The 18316-nt window shown below is 53.3% G+C and overlaps 1 protein-coding gene across 1 annotated transcript; it reads right to left on the bottom strand.

Moving 5' to 3' along the window:
• Positions 1 to 327: 327 nt before the first annotated feature.
• On the bottom strand, positions 328 to 13595 carry PLVAP (plasmalemma vesicle associated protein). The gene is made up of 6 exons (XM_079772477.1): positions 13111 to 13595; positions 8662 to 8758; positions 7852 to 8561; positions 5922 to 5979; positions 5741 to 5819; positions 328 to 985 (listed from the first exon to the last, which is right to left on the bottom strand). Exons 1-6 carry the CDS (start codon positions 13477 to 13479, stop codon positions 979 to 981), a joined length of 1320 nt encoding a protein of 439 aa, XP_079628603.1. The 5' UTR covers positions 13480 to 13595; the 3' UTR covers positions 328 to 978.
• Between the last annotated feature and the right edge of the window lie 4721 nt (positions 13596 to 18316).

The following is an 18316-nucleotide window of genomic DNA, read 5'->3' as shown; positions in this document are numbered from 1 at the left end:
TCTCTCTCTGAAATCAATAAAAACATATTTTTTAAAAAAGTAGCTTCTCTTAAAAAAACAAACAAAAGAAACAAAATTGACAACTGTTCTGTCTCTTCCCACACAGAGATGCCCAGACCTTGGGGGGGCGGGGGAGCTGGTGCACCCCCATGATTATTCCTGGTTGAAGCCCCTCTGGCCCAGGGTCCTTGGGGTGGGGGTGTTCCAGCTTTTATCTTCCTTCCAGTCTCCTTGCTCAAGGCCAGGTGGTACCTTTTTATTTATTTATTTTTCTTTTTTTCTTTTTTGATGGTACCTTTTTAAAGTATAAATCACGACTCTGGTATCTTTGAAGGGATCGCTAACATTTATTGGGTGCCACTAACATTTCATAGGGACCACAGGCAGGGCCGGGGAGGGGAGAGCGAGTGACGGAGCAGCGCCCTTGCCGGCTGGGAGGGGGCCTGTGGGCTGTTTGCCCTCGGACCAGATGCTGCCTGGCGTGCGAGGAGGCCTGGGAACTCTCACGGATGGAGGTGAATGCCTTCCTGTTCTCACTTCCCCAGGCCTCAAGTGCTGTGGGTGAGGAAGCGTGGGGGAGATAAGGGCATCAGAAGAGTGGCGGGGCACGGCACGGGAAGGGCTGTGAGGGGGTGCTGTGGGTGCCTTGGCCTGCGTGCAGAGGGCTGTGATAGCGGGTAAGGGTTTGGCAGCAGTGTCTGTGTAAGGTCGGTCACCGTGTCTGTATGACATCACTACCACGTCTGTGGGTGTCATCGCAGCCTCTGTGGTTGCAGGATGGTGTTGTGTGGGGTGGGCCTGTGAGGGTATGAGGGGTTCAGGGTGGGATGTGCATAGGGTGCAGGCCAAGGGTGCCCACGGTGGTGTGTTTGCACGGAGGTCGCCTGACTGTGTCCCACGCGGTGGGTGTGTCTCGCTGCCACAGGTCTGCAGACCGGCACGTCGGGACCCGCCCTCGGTCCTCTTTCCGGAGCCTTCTCAGCCACTAGGGCAGAACGGAGATGGGAATACAATAGTCATCAGTCAGGCAGAAGGACAAACACTGTAGGGGCCTGCCTCCTATCCTAGCCCCCTGCTGCTACCAAGGACTCTTTAGCTCCTTTGGGGTTCATCCTTCCCAAGAGATTCCTGCTGAACTTCTTTGGGAAGCTGGGACTGAGCTGTCTGCCTCCTTATTACTCAGAAGAAAAGTCTGAGGTTCAGAGAGGCCACCTGCTGTGCTCGAGGCCTCTGCTGCAGGGTGTCTGCCTCCTCGTCACTCCCTGAGGCCTCGGGGATCCTAAGCGTTTGCCCTAAAGCCCCTGTGCACACCCACCCAGCACACACATTCACTCCCAGGAGGGTTTCTAACGAGCCTGCCCCTACTCACATGCTCTCCATGCCTCCCCACCCCCCAGGCCGCCCAGGACAAAGCCAGATCCTCTTAGTCTGGAATTCAAGGTTCCACCCCCTATTCTCCGCCAGACCTCCTCTTCAAGGACTCAAATCCTGCCACAGTTCCCCCAAACTCCAAGAACTATTATTGCCTCGCTTCCACTCCCCCTGCCCCCACCCTTCGCAGGGGCCATCCAGCTGCTGTCGGGAATGCCCTTCCCCCTCCTTGGCCTGGCAGAGGTTCCCGCGAGGGGTCAGGGGTTGGCGCAGAGGCTATTTCCTGGTGGGGGAGGAGGGGGCACAGCCAAGTCCCGCTTCCGCTGGCCCCCTCCCTTCCTTCCCCGGCTCTTCCCCGGGGCCCTAGCTCACGTTCCTCGGCTGGCTCCTGTCCACCCGCCCGGCTCCAGCCTCTGTCTGGCACATGCTTCACTCACTCCTGCCCACCAGTCTGCAGGGGGTGGGGGGCGGCCCTTGCCATTTTTCACAGACGGAGGCTCCTAAGCCCCCATTGCTGACCCCTGGCTCCCACCTTCGCTTCCAACCGGGACCAGAGGGTGCGGACACCTGAGTCAGATCACATGCTCCGCTGACTGCGGCCCAGGCTCCCCGGGGCCTTAGCACAGCCCCAGAGCCCTGCGCCTGACCCGTCCCCTTTCTTCCCCTTGATCGCACTGCCCTCAGTCCCTGATCATTGGGCTCCAGCCTTCCCAGCCTCCTCACTCACTCACTCACCAGGCCTGGTTCTGTCTCAGGGCCTTTGCATGGACTGTGCTCTCTGCCTGGCTATGTCCTCCCCATCCCGGCTCCTCCCTCACCTCCTTTAGTTCTCTGTTCAAATGCCACGTCCCCAGGCAAGCCTGCCCTGGCCCCTGTGAAAATTCTAACTTTCTCATCCTCCCTCCACCTCTTTCTTTCTTTCTTTCTTTCTTTCTTTCTTTCTTTCTTTCTTTCTTTCTTTCTTTCTTTCTTTCTTTCTTTCTCTTTCTTTCTTTCTTTCTTTCTTTCTTTCTTTCTTTCTTTCTTTCTTTCTTCTTTCTTTTTAAAACATATTCCATTGATTTTTCACAGAGAGGAAGGGAGAGGGAGAGAGAGCCAGAAACATCGATGAGAGAGAAACATCCATCAGCTGCCTCCTGCACACCCCGCACTGGGGATGTGCCAGCAACCAAGGCACATGCCCTCGACCGGAATCGAACCTGGGACTCTTCAGTCCACAGGCTGACGCTCCATCCACTGAGCCAAACCAGCCAGGGCTCTTTCTTTTTTAATATGTATTTTTTATTGATTTCAGAGAGGAAGGGAGAGAGAGAGAAAGATCAATGATGAAAGAGAACCCTTGTTTGGCTGCCTCCTGCACGCACCACGCTGGGGATCAAGCCTGCAACCCGGACACGTGCCCTGACTGGGAATCAAACCTGGGACCCTTCAGTCTGCAGGCCGACGCTCTACCCACTGAGCCAAACCGGCCGGGGCCCTCCTCCCTTTTCTGCCTCGCCCATTGCCAGGGGCCTTATAAAGCTTTATACCGACTCATTCGTCTGGTTGATTATCTGTCTCCCCACAAAACTGTGAGCCCCACCAGGGCATGGGTTCCTGTGCCTTATTCCTGCCTGTGTCGTTGGCACCCAGCGACAGTTCAAGAAATACGGCTGAATGAACAAACAGATCATAATTGTGATGGCAACAAACGAGCAACGCTCGCTGCGTGCCTGGCTCCGAGACAGGGCTGAACTCCCACCTTCAACCTTCCACATCCTGCCATCCAGCCACACAGCCCCTAACCAATGTTTCCTTAATATTTGTCTTCATCTCAATTGTGTTTTTTAAATTAATTAAATTGATCTCCAATGGACACTAGTCTTAACAAGTAAAGGAAAGCTCATGCACTTGCCATTGATAGAAAATGACCTAAAAATGTGCAATTAGTGCCCTGGCCAGGGTGTCTCGGTGGTTAGAGCATTGCTGGTCAAGGGCATGTACCTGGGTTGTGGGCTGGATTCCCGGCCCTGGTTGGGGCTCATGCGGGAGGCAACCAATTGATTTGTCTCACCTCTCTCTCTCTCTCTCTTTCTCTCTTCCTCTCCCCCTCCTTCCCTTCCTTCCACTCTTTCTAAAAATCAATGAAAAAAATATCCTCGGGTGAGGATTAACAAAAAAGACGGGGGGAAAGTGCAATTAAGTAGCAAAACCTTGTCCTGACAGGAATGGCTCCATTGGTTGAGCATGGTCCCTTACATCAGAAGGTTGCCGGTTCGATTCCTGGGGTCGGGGCACATGCCCAGGTTGTGGGCTTGATCCCCATTAGTGGAGATGCAGGAGGCAACCAATCAATGTCTCTCTCTCTCTCTCCTCCCTTTAAAACAAACAAAAACATATTAAAAAAAAAAAAAAAGCAAGATCTCGTGCTGGGCCCTGGGTCTGCCTCGAGAGCAATGTGTGTGGGAGGCCGTAGGGCGAGTGAGCACCAGTGGAGACTTACTCTGAGCGAGCGCAGAGGAATACAAGTGGGAAGGAAATCAACTCCCAGACCATGGGGTGGCTGACTTGATGCTGGACCTCAGACCTGGCCTGATTGGGTGCATGGAAATTTGGTTGCTATGATTCTCTGGCCAGAGATTCGCCTGGGGTCACCCACTGAGGGGCTGGTGGAGCGGCCCTTAAGCCCAAGCTGATGACCCCGGCCTGCTTGTCCCTGGCCCCTTCCCAAGGGAAGGTTCGTGAAGGCTGGAGCCCGGCGAGCCAGAGGCCCTTCCTGCAGCCCCGCGGAGAGAAGCAGGAGGGGCCCAGGGTTAAGAGCACATTGTTTTCTCACCAGGGGGACGTCATTTGGGGTAAACAATGTCAAGAGCTTCCCCGTTCTCAGCTGGGACGTGGACAGGCCTGGCTCTGGCCCTGACTTGCTGACGCATGGCCTGGCCCGATCACTTCCCTGGGGCCTCAGTTCCCTCTCTGAGAAATGGGGATAATAATAGTACCTCCTTCCTTGCCACGCTGGCTCCGGGCCAGGATGGAGAAAGGAAAACAGTGTGCTCAGGGCAGGGGCTTCTCCCTACCCTCTTGCTTCCCGGTCCGCAGGCTGCCCGAGGCTGAGGGATTTTGCCCGGGAAGAGTGAGGGGACCAGTTCCTCAAGGGGTGAGCGCCCACGGAGCGGGGGTGTAAGAGGAGGCGTAGCGGAGGTGGAGGCACATGTGGAGAGCCCTGAGTTGTTGACAACAGATCCCTGGAAGTCTGGACCCGCGGCCGGCACTTAGCACCCGAGGTTAAAATAGACCCAGGCGGACGGTAGCCTGGGGGCAAAGCCATTGGAGAAAGCCACAGGCTCTGGAGTCAGAGGGATCTGACTTAAAATCTTGGGTGCCTCCGGGACTCCAGGTCCTAAACTGCAGATGGGCCCGCCCATCCCCGGGTCCCAGGCCAGCAGTGTGTTACTGAACGGGGAGTGTGCACAGGGTGTGCTTGGGGTGGCGGCCTGAGTCACCTTCCCGGTGAGAAACAGGGTGCCATCGGACGGATAACCGGTTCCTGGGAGGTGGTGAGGGGGGCAGAGGCCTGGAGCCACGACCTGAGCACGTGCCAGGCACCCCTGAGGCTCCCCCACTGAGGCCCCCAGCCTCTTGCTCCAGCCACTGGGGGACAGCACTTTACCGTTGGCAAAGCATTTTCATGCCCTTGATTTCAGAGGCCCCCATTTTTGTTGGAGTAGAAAGTGAGGGGTAGAGTGAGGGGCCAGGGTCACTCTCAGTTGTTGCTCTCCCTCCGTCCCTTCCTCCACGCCAGCCACCACCCCCCACCACCCTAGTCCAGGCCACTGGGCCTTTGCCCTGACTGTGCATGCTGCCTGGAGCACTGTCCCACTTGCCCTCCCCAGGCCTGCTCTGCCCATCCTCCAGTTCAAAGGTCCCCTGCTCACCGAGCCTCTCCCTTGCCTATCTGGAGTCTGATCACCTGGGTTCAAGTCCCAGCTTGCTCCTCTCTAGCTGTGTTACCTGGAGCATGATGCATACCCTCTCTGTGCCTCACTCTTCATCTGGTAAGTGGAATAGTAGCTCAGCAAATGACAGGTTGAATGAGTTAATAGTGTAGAGTGCTCAGAACTCTGCCAAGCTCACACCAAGCCCCTAGTAACTGTAGGCTCTTGGTCACTCTTCTTCTTATGGCTCCGTCGCTGTCTCTCTTGCCCACTACTCAGGGCGTTTCACGAATGGAACTGCGCGCATCTTGGTCACTACTGTGTCCTCAGGGCCCAGCACAGGGCCTGGTACAGGGCAGGCACTCAATTAAGGAAGCAGCAAGTATGAGATGAGCCTCCCTCCACCCCTAGTCCTGAACCAAAGCATGGAGACGAAGACCTGCCCAGTACCTTACCTGGATGGGACTGCGTTGCCTGCAGGGGGCCACTGGGACTCCAGGATCCTCTTCTTGAATTCCTCCAGGCTAGCTGGGTCTGCCGAGAGAGGGTATTAGGCCCAACCTATTGCCTTAGTAGCCCCTTCCCCTGGGCTAGGGATAGATGGCAGCTCCCCTTTTTGGCTCTGCCCTCACTCACCGATAGGCTGGGGGTTGGGGGCAGGGCCAACAGGTCTTGGCATAGACACTGGCAGCGACTGTGAGAAGAAAGATAGAGGGAGATTGGCAGAGAAGCCAGGACCCCTGAACCAGAGTGCCAGGGAGATTCCTGCCCCTCCGTGCCCTTGGCTCTGAGGTCCTTCCAGGGTGGAGGAATGGACAGGTACTCATGTGCTAATGGATGTGTAATCATCCCCTGTGTCCACCTGTCCTCAAATGACTGGGGATTCCAGGGACTGGATTGGCGTAGAGCTCCCAGAGACCCTACTCTACAGGGCTGGCCTGCCTCAGTCTCCATTATAGCCTCAGTGCCAACCTGACCCCAATCCATGACCCCCTCCAGACTGAAGTCGACCCACTCTGTAAACCACTGGACCCCAATTCTCAATGCCATGCCTTGAACAACCTTGAGCCAATCCCCCCAAACTTGAAATCCAAAACCAGTCCTGAACTTAGTTACCTGAAATCCAATCCCAACATGAAAACGGAGCCCTCCTTAGAATCAAACCCCATCCTAAACCCAATCCCAGTGACAAATCTGATCTGATGTAATGTTAGATCTAACTCTGACCCAAACCCATCACCTAGTCCCAGCCACTATGAAAAATCCAACCCCCAACCCCATTCCCCTAACCCCAGTCCTGGGATCCACAATGGCCACCTACAGACACCTTTCCAAGGTAACGCTCAATCCCAACTCAACCTTAGACCCCCAGTCTCTCCCTGAAACAGAACCCCACCCCAGCCCCAACCCAAGATCAGCATCCATACAACCTCTACTCTAGATCCAGCTTTGAGCCCCACCCAACCCCAATGTATCCCCATCCTAACCCAGGGTCACCTAATCTTTCACCTCAAATATATCCCAATGCCAGCCCAACTCATCTCCCTACCAGCCATCCTAAATCCAACACAACTCCAACTCTGAACTCATGGTCAATACCCATCCTCATGCCCATGAAATCCTAAATCCGCTCTTGGCTCCAAACTTCTAATCATCTCTAGACCCACAAGCTACCTATACCCACCTGAGTCTCAACTCCACCTTCAGTACCTCAACTCAATCCCAAAGCCACTGACATCCTAGATTCACTCCTCATTCAACCTTAGACCCAATAGCTGCCCTGCATGCAACCTCTGACCCAACTTTTAACCTTTTCTCAGAACCTAAACTCCAAACTCTATCCCACTTCTAAGACTAATGAGATGGAACCCGAACCTTAGTCCAAACCAACTCTAGACATGGCAGTCACCAAGAACTCATTGTGACCCAACTCTAAACACAAATTATACATCATATCACGCCTTTCGCTAGGCCTGCCTTAACCCTCACTATTACCCTAATGTCACTTGCAACCTTAACCCATTGCCCCCTGATCCTTCAGCTCAACAATTCCCAACCCTGACACCAACCCTTAATGAATTCCTATTCTTCACCCTAAACTAATTTGGAGGCCCATTCAGCTGCCGAAACTCAACCCCAATCCTTATCCCTTTCTCAGTAATTCCCAATTTCAAACTCTACTCCAATCCTCATGCCAATAAAGTCCTACATGAATAAATACATAACCATAATCTTTAAACCAACTCTAGACTCAACAGCCACCATTGTGTGACCCTACCCTAAATTCTAAGACCACCCTCAATGCTTCAGCTCAGCCTGATCATAACGCAACTGATGTCCTAGATTCACCCCTCAATGAACCCTGGACCCTACAGCCACCCTACCTCCAACTCCAGTCTTAAGCCTACACTCTCTTCCTTAGTGTTGATCCCATTTGAGACTCGGTCCCTATCCTAATGTCAATGAAACTCTCAGGTGAGTCCTACCTAATCCGAACTCAAACAGACTTCACAACCAAGTTTCACATCACCACCCGTGCCATCTGCCTCCAGGGCCGCCAGCCCACCTTGGCCTTTATGCAGGTGTCCAGGGCGGAGTTGCTGACAGCCAGCTGCATCTTGAGCTGCTCGGCCTCCCGCTTCTTCTCCTCCAGCTCCTTGGCCAGGTTGTCTCGCTCCTTCCGCAGCGCTGCCTTCTCCTCCAGTGCTAGCTGGGTCTGCTTGGCACACTCGGCCTGGAGCTTGGCCTCCCGGGCCTGGGCTTCCTTCTCTACCTTCTCTTTGGCCACCTGACTGGCCCGCAGGACCTGCTCAGCCTCCATCTTCTGGCGCTGGAGGTCTGAGTTCTCTTGGGCCACACGCTGGATGTCAGCCCGCAGTCTCTGGGCCAGCTCCTCCGCCTTGGTGCTCATGAGGGTAGGCATGTGGTCGCACATTCTCCGTACGGAGGCCACTTCGCTGATGGGATGGTACGCGCTGTAGCTCAGTGTGTCGAGGGTGCGCGGGATAATGGAGTCCCTCCAGAGGTTGCGTAGGTCCGCCGCCAACTTGTCCTTGTCCAGTTGGGCGCAGAGGTTCTGCACCTTCTGCAGCTGATTCTCGGCCAGATGTCGCAGCTGCTGTTGCTGCTCCCGGGCCTTGTTGCATTCAGCCAGTTGCTCCTCCACCAACCGCTTGCTCAGCCCCAGGCCCTCCTTGTCCTTGGTGCACACAGCCTTCTCCTTGGCCACCTCCACCTCTAGCATCTTGGTCTTCTGGTTCAGCGCGAAGAGCAAGGCTGAAGGCACAGGATGGCAGGACTCAGGAAAGCTGGGGGGCTGCCAAGGAACTGGATGGGGAAGCCGCCACCCTGGCTCCCCGCTGCCCAGAGCACTCACCGTTGCAGCTCTTGTTAGTCTCCTTGAGTTGTTCTTGGCACTGTTTCTCGCTCAGGATAATGGCAGCCATGTACTTCTGGTTGTTCATGTAGACCATCTGCCCGGATAGGACACAGGACAGGCCTCAGAGGGGCCTGTGGGCCCCCTGACCCCGGGACTGCCCAGACCCTCAGGGCTGAGGCCCCAGATCCAGCACCCAGGTGGCCTAGTGTGGCCCAGTTCATGAGGGCGTGGCCTCTGTACAGGGAAAGCTGGTCTGGTCTTTGAAAGTTGCTATGATTACCCTGGCCAGTGTTCTCAGCAGGTAGCAGTGGTTTTCAACCTTCCTAATGCCACGACCCTTTAATACAGTTCCTCATGTTGTGGTGACCCCCAACCATAACATTATTTTCGTTGCTACTTCATAACTGTAATTTTGCTACTGTTATTGAATCGTAATGTAAATATCTGTGTTTTCCGATGGTCTTAGGCTCGACAGCAGCGGTTCTCAACCTGTGGGTCGCCTTATGGATTTGCTTATTCCAGACATTGTATCTCAATGGAATCAGACACTATGTGGCCTTTTGTGACTAACTTCCGTCACTCGGCATCATGTTTTCGGCAACCTGTTGTGACCCACAGGTTGAGAACCGCTAGCAGGGTCGCCTGAGACCATCGGAAAACACAGATATTTACATTACGATTCATTAACAGGAGCAAAATTACAGCTATGAAGTAGCAACGAAAATAATTTTATGGTTGGGGGTCACCACAACATGAGGGACTGTATTAAAGGGTCGTGGCATCGGGAAGGTTGAGAACCACTGGGTTAGAGTGTCAGCCTGGGAACCGAAGGGTTACAGGTTTGATCCCCAGCCCTGTTCGGGGCCAGTGTGCCAGGAAACAGATTGATGTTTCTGTCTCTCTCCCCCTCTCCTCTCTCCCTTCCACTCCAAAAAGCAATGGAAGAAATATCCTCAGGTGAGGATTTAAAAAATGTGTTATTTAAAAAAAAGTGTTATGATTAATACAATTTGGCAATAAAACATATGGTCTTTGTCCACACTGACACATGCTCCAGTGTGGACGAACCTTGAAAACATGATCCTGAGCGACAAAAGTGAGTCACAAAAGGCCACATAGTGTCTGATTCTATTGAGATAAAATGTCTGGAATAAGCAAATCCATAGTCATGGCTCCCAGGGGCTGGGGAGAAGGAGGGATGTGGAGCGTCTGCTCATGGGACAGGGTTTCCTTTTAGGGTGATGAAAAACATTCTAAAATTATTTGTGATGATGGTAGCACAGCTCTGTGAATGTGCTAAAAATCATGGAACTGTGCCCTTTAAATGGGTCAGTTACACGGCACGTGAATTAAACTTTTACGATTCCACAAAGGCCATGCCTTCCGAACTCTGGAACAAGACCCTCCGCAGAAATTAATAAGTAAAGATACAAAGAGGTCCCTAACCGGTTTGGCTCAGTGGATAGAGTGTTGGCCTGCGGACTGAAAGGTCCCAGGTTCGATTCCGGTCAAGGGCATGTGCCTTGGTTGCGGGCACATCCCCAGTAGGGGGTGTGCAGGAGGCAGCTCATCGATGCTTCTCTCAACTCTCTATCCCTCTCCTTTCCTCTCTGTAAAAAATCAATAAAATATATTTTTTAAAAAAAGATACGAAGAGGGCAGAGTCTTCCTGCCATTCCTTGTCTGACTCCTTGTCCTTAGGAAGCCGGGCCTGTGCGAATGCCCCGGGGCTAGGGGAGCACAGAAATAGCTCGGAAAGTTCCAGTGGCTTCTGCTTTCCAAAGCCTTAGCCGCCGTCTGGCTCAGTTGGTTGGGAGTCCTCCGGTGCACCAAGAGGTCGCCAGTTGGACTCCTGGTCAGGGCACATGTCCCGGTTGCGGGCTCGATCCCCTGCAGGGGGTGTGCAGGGGGCAGCCCATGGATGATTCTCATCATTGATGCTCCTACCCCTCTTCCTTTCTCCCTGAAATCAATACAAGCATATCTATTTTAAATATCTTTACTGATTTCAGAGAGGAAGGGAGAGGGAAAGAGAGATAGAAACAATCAATGATGAGAGAGAATCACCGATTGGCCGCCTCCTGCAGGCCCCGCACTGGGGATCGAGACCGCAACCCAGGCATGTGCCCTTGACTGGAATCGAACCTGGAACCCTTCAGTCCACAGACTGACGCTCCATCCACTGAGCCAAACCTGCTAAGGCCAAACATATATATTTTAAAAAGCCTTAGCCATAGAAGGGGAAGTGAGTGGGATCCAAACATGAGGTGAGAAAGGGGTATTTTCCAGTTAGAACAAGTGTCCAACAGGTGGCGGTGGGGCAGCGAGGGGCTTTATCTGAGCTGTTCTTGATAGATAAGCGTTGAACATTTTAAAAATCATTCAGTTCCACTTTCCTTTCTCTTCCAGGGTCCCAGGACAAGAAATGCAGTTGCATTTCCAGAAAATTTAAGAAAAATCATGTTTCTTAGCACTGCCAGAATTGGGGAAAGACCAAGACTCACATCCGCTCCCATCGGACACTGGGGCTGCTGGAGCAGGGCCAGGTGGGTCTCGGGGCTTTCCCACAACCATCAATCAGCACCCCCTCCGGGGTAGGGGCGTGGGAATCAGGATCCCTTCAAGAGAAAACCCTGAGGGGTTCAAGCCTAGAGGAATTTGTCAACTCAAAGGGGAGCGGGGAGCATGATTTTCCAATGTTAAAGTTGTGAAGATCTAGATCAGGGGTCCTCAAACTTTTTAAACAGGGGGCCAGTTCACTGTCCCTCAGACCGTTGGAGGGCCGGACTAGAGTTTAAAAAAAAAACTATGAACAAATTCCTATGCACACTGCACATATCTTATTTTGAAGTAAAAAAACAAAACGGCAAAAACACCCGCATGTGGCCCGCGGGCCGTAGTTTGAGGACGCCTGAAGATTCTCAGATTTCTAATCTACAACAGGGAGTCAGGACCCGGGGTGAGCATGCGTGTCTAACACTTTATGATCCGATTCCTTCCTAATGGCTCCTGCGTGGGATGGTGCTGTGTGTCCAGGATGATCCGAATTGGCTGATTCCCAGGAAGTGAGCCCCTCCCCCGGCCCCCCAGGCTGGGGAGGGGCTTGGGGGGGGGGATTCACAGCTCTGCCCTGAGAGTCTGAGGAGGGATGCATCCCATGCTAGGGTCCCAAGGGGACCCCGCCCTGCTTTGGGGATTGAGGAGGGACCTGCCCCCATTCCAAAGGTCAGCGGGAGACCCATACTTCCCTGGGGGCCTGAGGGGAGACCCTCCCTGCTCTGGAGCCTGAGGGGGACCAGCCTGCTCTCAGGGCCCGAGGGGGACCTGCCCCTATTTGGGAGTTTAAAGGAGACATGCCCTGCCCTGGGTCTGAGAAGCAGACAAGGCCATTTCTGGAGGGGCCTTCTGTCCCGTGAGGCGGGTGGGTGGTCAGGGGCTGCTCCTCTCCCCCTCCCCCCCTCCCCCCCCCCAGCCGGCCGGAACCCCTCTGGTGGGAAACATCAAGGCTGTCCCCACCCAGCCCCTCTCCCAGTCCCAGGAGCCCCCAACTCAGGGTCTTGGCGCTAAGACCTCCACAGACAAAGAGCGCGTGTGGCGTGCATGTGTGTGTGTGTGTGTGTGTGTGTGAGGGAACACAGGGGTGGCCTAGTGGGGTTGACATGAGTGCGAGGGGGTAACAGTCTCCATGAGACCCCCACGTGTGCCGCTCTGACTTTCTCCTGGGGGGACCCTGCTTCTCAAGCCCCCATTTCCCCACCTGCAAAAGGGTTTAGGGTTCTTCCCTACCTCTTGGGCTTCCGTAATGAGATAATATTTCTCAAGCGGACGCCAGCATAAGGCAAATATCAGCCGTCCGTACTTACTACTAAGAAAGAGCCAAACGTTCTGAGTTTTTATCTAGCCTGTTCTGTTCGCAGTGTATTTGCAGCTGGCACATTCTGAGCCTTTTATGCGCATTAAGTCACGGGCCCAGGGCTGGTGCTCAGTGACACTTGAATTCCTGAGAGATAACGAATACATCTTTTTTAGGATAAGTATACCCAACATACTGCATGGGAGATACTTACACAAACAAAATATGCATTGCTGATCTGTTAGGGCTCCTCATGCAAAATGAAGGGGTCTGGCGCTGGCCAGTGTTCTCAGGGGTTAGAGCATCGGCCCACACACCAAAGGGTCTCGGGTTCGATTCCCAGTTAAGGGCACATACCTGGGTTATATTCACTCCCTGCCCTCAGTCAGGATGCCTCTCTCTCTCTCTCTCTCTTTTTCTCTCCCTCCCTCCTACTCTCTCTGACAAGCAAGGGAAACAGTATCCTCAGGTGAGGATTCAATTTAAAAAGGAAGGTCTGTGACCCCCATTCCGTGGCTGGGGAAACCGACGCCCAGAGAGGTGAGGTGCCTTTCCCGGGGTCACCAGGGCCAGCGTGGGGCCCTTGGCCTTACCCGGTCGGCCTGGCACTGGCGGAAGCTGGCGTTGATGCGGTCCAGGTCCCGGCGGGCGCCCAGCAGCATCTGCATGATGGCATCCTTGGCGCGGGCGGTGAGGTTGAGCTCCTTGGTCAGGTTGGCCTGGCTGGCCGAGAGCCCCACGACCTGGTTGTACAGGCCCTCCGCTCGGCGCTCCGTGTCCCGCAGGTTGGACTCGGTGCCCACGTGCACGTTGCCGTAGACCATGAAGAGGACCAGGCCCAGGATGATGAGGAACTGGATGAGCGAGACGAAGAGGAAGAAATAGCGCAGGTAGTACCAGCAGCCACGGGAGCTGCCCCCCGCCCGGGCATAGGCCCCTCCGTGCTCCGTGGCCAGGCCCATCTCCCCCCACCCGGGTTGCCGCCCGCCTGCCGGGTGCCCTGGTGCTGCTCCGCTGGCTGGTCTGCTCTGGGTGGTGGCTTGCCCCTTCTGGACCCTGCCGCCCGCAGGGGGGAGTGTTTATATTACTCCTCTTAATACTTCCTCCGCCTGGCTCCTTCCTGGCCAGGAGGAAACAGGGAGCCGTGAGTTATCTCAACACTCCCACCCAGGCTGTGAAGGGAAGGCGCGGGGCGGGGGGGGGGGGGGGCAGGGGGCAGGGACCAAGGCCTGGCTGGCCTTTCTGGGTGGGGCACCAGCTGGGTGACTGGGCGACCTCGGGCTCTCTGAACCTCAGTTTCTCCGCCTGCCCCAGCTCTGTGCCAGGCGCTGTTCTCAGCACTGGCAGCAGCTGAATGCGCTCAGGTGCTGTCTGCACCCTGTGGAGGAGGAAAGCGGAGGCGCAGGGAGCAGGGGCTGCCCTGGGTCCTCAACTGTGGGTTCACTGAGCCGGGCTTACCCCCAGCGGGTTGACCTCAGATGGGTGCCCACCTCACAGGGCAGTGTCAAGTACGTGAGCTAAATCGTGCGGAGTGCTTAGCTCACGGAGGGAGGGCTGATGGTGGGTGGCGGCGGCGTGACCCCTCAAGCTGTCGTCCCACCAATCCCGCTCACGCAGGTGCTTAAGACGTGCTCCCGGACTAGCAGCACCAGCAGCAATGAAGTTGGGGGCCTGGAGAGCCGGCTTGGCTGTGCCTCAGCTTCCCCCTCTGTGAGGTGGGTATGCGTGAGGCCCAGTCACAGGGCTGTGTGGGAAGCTGCTGTTATTACTATCGTTTCCTGCTGGATGCATTATTTTGGGGCTCCGTGAGACGGTGAAGAGAAAGCGCCCGATGGGTGGGAGCTGAGCTTCATTGGGGGGTCACCCCCAGGTGGGCATGCAGGAGATTCGGAACCAAGGAGCAAAGAGTTCTGGGTGTGCCCTCCTGCCTGTCACCCCAGAACCAGGAGTTCCAGGGAAACCTCCGTGCTGGTTGATGCCAGAGCCCCCCAAGTGGCATCAACCCCACCCCCAGCCCCAGCCCCAGCTAGGAGGGGCCCTCAGGCTTGAGCAGACTGAGTGGGACACAGCCCCGAGCCCCAGGAGGTCATGGGTGGCAGGAAGGAGGGACGGGGCTGAGGGGAAAGGGACAAGGAGATGGAATTGGTGTCCATTGCCTGGTGGGGAGCACAGCAGGGTAAAGGCTGCTGCAGGGGGACCCATCCCCCCTTTAGCCGCTGTAATGGAGTGGGGGGTGGCTGACAGTGGGGAGGGGTACCCCAGGGTGGTGTTCATCCAGGAGGCAGAAGTCGTGTGTCGGGAAGGAGGAAGTTCCCAGGGGCAGGCAGGAAACCCCTGTCTGACCTTTGGTCCTCACAGCTACCCAGCGGTTCCTGATTCCCAGACCCTTCCTAGCTGGCGAGCGAAGGGAGGAGGGTTGGGGGCTGCAAGCGGTGCCCAACCAGTTATTCCTCCAGGTTGGCCAGGCCCGCACAGTCCCCCGCCCCCACCCCCAGGGGGGGGTGAGAAGGACACCTTCCACCTTCCTTATGGGGGCCATAGGGCAGGGTGAATTTCGGGCTGCCATTTGGAGCTCCGGAGTTAAGTTCTGGCTGTGCCGCGTACCAGTGTGTGACCTCAGGCCAGCGACCTCTTCCTCGAGCCTCAGTTTCCTCCGGTCTAAAACGGAGGCGACAGAGCCCGGTGTAAAACACGGGCACGGTGGTACTTTTTTAAGGAGGGAGCGGATCGCGTGCAGCCTCTGATGCCAGGCTGAGGATCGGAGGCACCAGACACCGGGGAGGGGCGTTGCCTCCAGAGGCTGGGGTCCCAGGCCTGTGGGAACCCAGGGAACAGGGGCATGGCAGGGGGAGATCCTGAGAGACAAGGGTCCAGGGGAGGAGTGCAGGCAGGGAGGCAGTGCCCGGCCTTGGCGTGTAGTTAAGATCATGGCTCTCCATGATATAGTGAAGGTGTAGGTGGTGCATATTTATGGGTCTATCATACAGACCCACACATAGGATGCCTGTTGTAAAGGACAAGGAAAGGCGACCCCAAACTCCCCCAAAAGCAAGAAGCCACCTAGACGTGATGGTGCCGATGTGCTACAATTCTGAGCCATTGCTACAAGGTCAGAACAAGAGTTTTACATATACACACTAATGTCGTCGTCTGGAGACCAAAAGTAACTTCTGTTTCTTTTAGGAAATTTGATCTGACATCTTTGATTAGTAATGTATTTTAAAAATGTATTTTTATTGATTTCAGAGAGGAAGGGAGAGGGAGCGAGAGAGAAACATCAATGATGAGAGAGAATCGTGGATTGGTTGCCTCCTGCAGGCCCCCTATTGGGATGTCCCTCGACCAGGAATCCAACACTCAACCACACCAGCCCATTAATCCTCATATTTTTCCATTTATTATTTTTTTTAATAGAGTATGAAAGGGAGGAGGAAAGACACACAGAGAGAAACATCGATGTGACAGAGACACATCGATTGGTTGCCTCCTGAGACCCAGGTCAGGATCTCTGCAACCAAGGTACATGCCCTTGACTGGAATCGAACCCGCAACCCTCAGTCCAGGGGCCAACACTCTATCCACTGAGCCAAACCGGCTAGGGCAGTAACCTTCCTTCCTTCCTTCCTTCCTTCCTTCCTTCCTTCCTTCCTTCCTTCCTTCCTTCCTTCCTTCTTTCTTTCTTTCTTTCTTTCTTTCTTTCTGTTGTTGTTTTTTTAATATATTTTATTGTTTTTTTACAGAGAGGAAGGGAGAGGGATAGAGAGCTAGAAACATCGATGAGAGAGAAACATTGATCAGCTGCCTCCTGCACACCTCCTACAGGGGATGTGCCCGCAACCAAGGCACATGCCCTTGACCGGAATCGAACCCGGGACCCTTCAGTCTGCAGGCCGATGCTCTATCCACTGAGCCACACCGGTCAGGGCTCGTTCTTTCTTTCTTTCTTTCTTTCTTTCTTTCTTTCTTTCTTTCTTTCTTTCTTTCTTTCTTTCTTTCAAATATATTTTATTGATTTTTTACAGAGAGGAAGGGAGAGGGATAGAGAGTTAGAAACATCAATCAGCTGCTTCCCGCACACTTCCTACTGGGGATGTGCCTGCAACCAAGGTACATGCCCTTGACAGGAATCGAACTTGGGACCTTTCAGTCTGCAGGCCAACGCTCTATCCACTGAGCCAAACCGGCCAGGGCAGTAATGTTTCTTTTCTTTTCTTTTTTTTTTTTTAGTAATGTTTCTTTTTAATAACTTGTTTCAGTACTAGACTTTTTAAAAAACGTACTCAAATATGTCTCAAATTTTAATAAGATCTCTCTATACACATTTATTTGCTCCTAAACATGAAAATAATTTGTTACTATTCAAATTTTTAAAAACCAGAGAATAAGTTAATGCACCCTGTGTTAATTATGCTCTAGCCAAACTACTCAATGTTTTCTTTTTCACATTCCTTCTACACAAGTTACTTGCTTCTAATACTTCATGTTGGGTTTCATCTTACTGGCTTCAGGCTTCTAAAACACACCAGTAATACTTAAGACTTATTGGTGCGCCGAAACCGGTTTGGCTCAGTGGATAGAGCGTCGGCCTGCGGACTGAAAGGTCCCAGGTTCGATTCCGGTCAAGGGTATGTACCATGGTTGCGGGCACATCCCTGGTAGGGGGTGTGCAGGAGGTAGATGGTCGATGTTTCTAGCTCTCTATCCGTCACCCTTCCTCTCTGTAAAAAATCAATAAAATATATTAAAAAAGAAAAAAAAAAGACTTATTGGTTCTTCTTTGGGTCAAATAAAAAAGTGGAACTGAAATATCAATATAGCCCTAGCTGGCTTGGCTCAGTGAATAGAGCGTCGGCCTGCGGACTGAAAGGTCACGGGTTTGATTCCGGTCAAAGGCATATGCCTGGGTTGCGGGCTCGATCCCCAGTGGGGGGCATGCAGGAGGCAGCCGATCAATGATGCTCTCATCATAGATGTTTCTAGCTCTCTCTCCCTCTCCCTTCCTCTCTGAAATCAATAAAAATATATTTAAAAACATGAAATATCAATATATTTATAGTCATTCAAATATAAATTACATAGATGAAAGGGTTAAAGAGAATAAAATGGGGCAGAGAGAACTTGTTGTGCTTAGCCGATATCTTGCAGAAAGCTTGCAGCCTTGAGCACGGCACAGCCTAGATAGCCTCTAGACAACTGACGCCAGGGGGAACCAAGGACGGACCGGACCCTTACATCAGCAGAACGGCTTGCAGCTCTTCATAAAAATAATTAATAAGTTATTGATAGTTAATAAAACTCTGCCTCTCCCTTCCGTCTCTGCTGATTCCTTTTTTGGACTCAGCTCACCTGCACCCAGGTGCCTGAAATAAAACTTTCTTGGATACATTACGGCCTCATGTCATCGGTGCTCGACCCCGGCCCACTCCGAACCTTTCAATAGATTCCTTATAGGTTACTGGTCTCAAGGTAGACAAGAAAGAGATGCAAGAAAAAAAGACAGCACAGAACGTACATTGTAGGTTATCAAAATATTGATAGACAGTCTGTCCTAGTATAGAGTAGCTTTCCCAAGCTGCTGCCATATGATCCTAAAATTACCAGCAAGAAAAACAAAAACAGCACAAGAATAAGTTTATGGCTAACTTGACTCCATATCCTAATTATTCTCCATGCGAATATTATCGGAAGGATCTCCATGATGTAGGCAATAATGACAGTTACTTCTAAATCTTCTGAATCTAGATTCAGTCCCAATGCTCCTCTCCTGTGGGTCTTTCCAAAGCAGAGACAGGATGTGAA

The sequence above is a fragment of the Cnephaeus nilssonii genome (assembly GCF_951640355.1).
Source record: "Cnephaeus nilssonii genome assembly, chromosome: 5".
Lineage (NCBI taxonomy): Eukaryota > Metazoa > Chordata > Mammalia > Chiroptera > Vespertilionidae > Cnephaeus > Cnephaeus nilssonii.
This window is presented reverse-complemented; position numbering and strand designations above follow the sequence as displayed.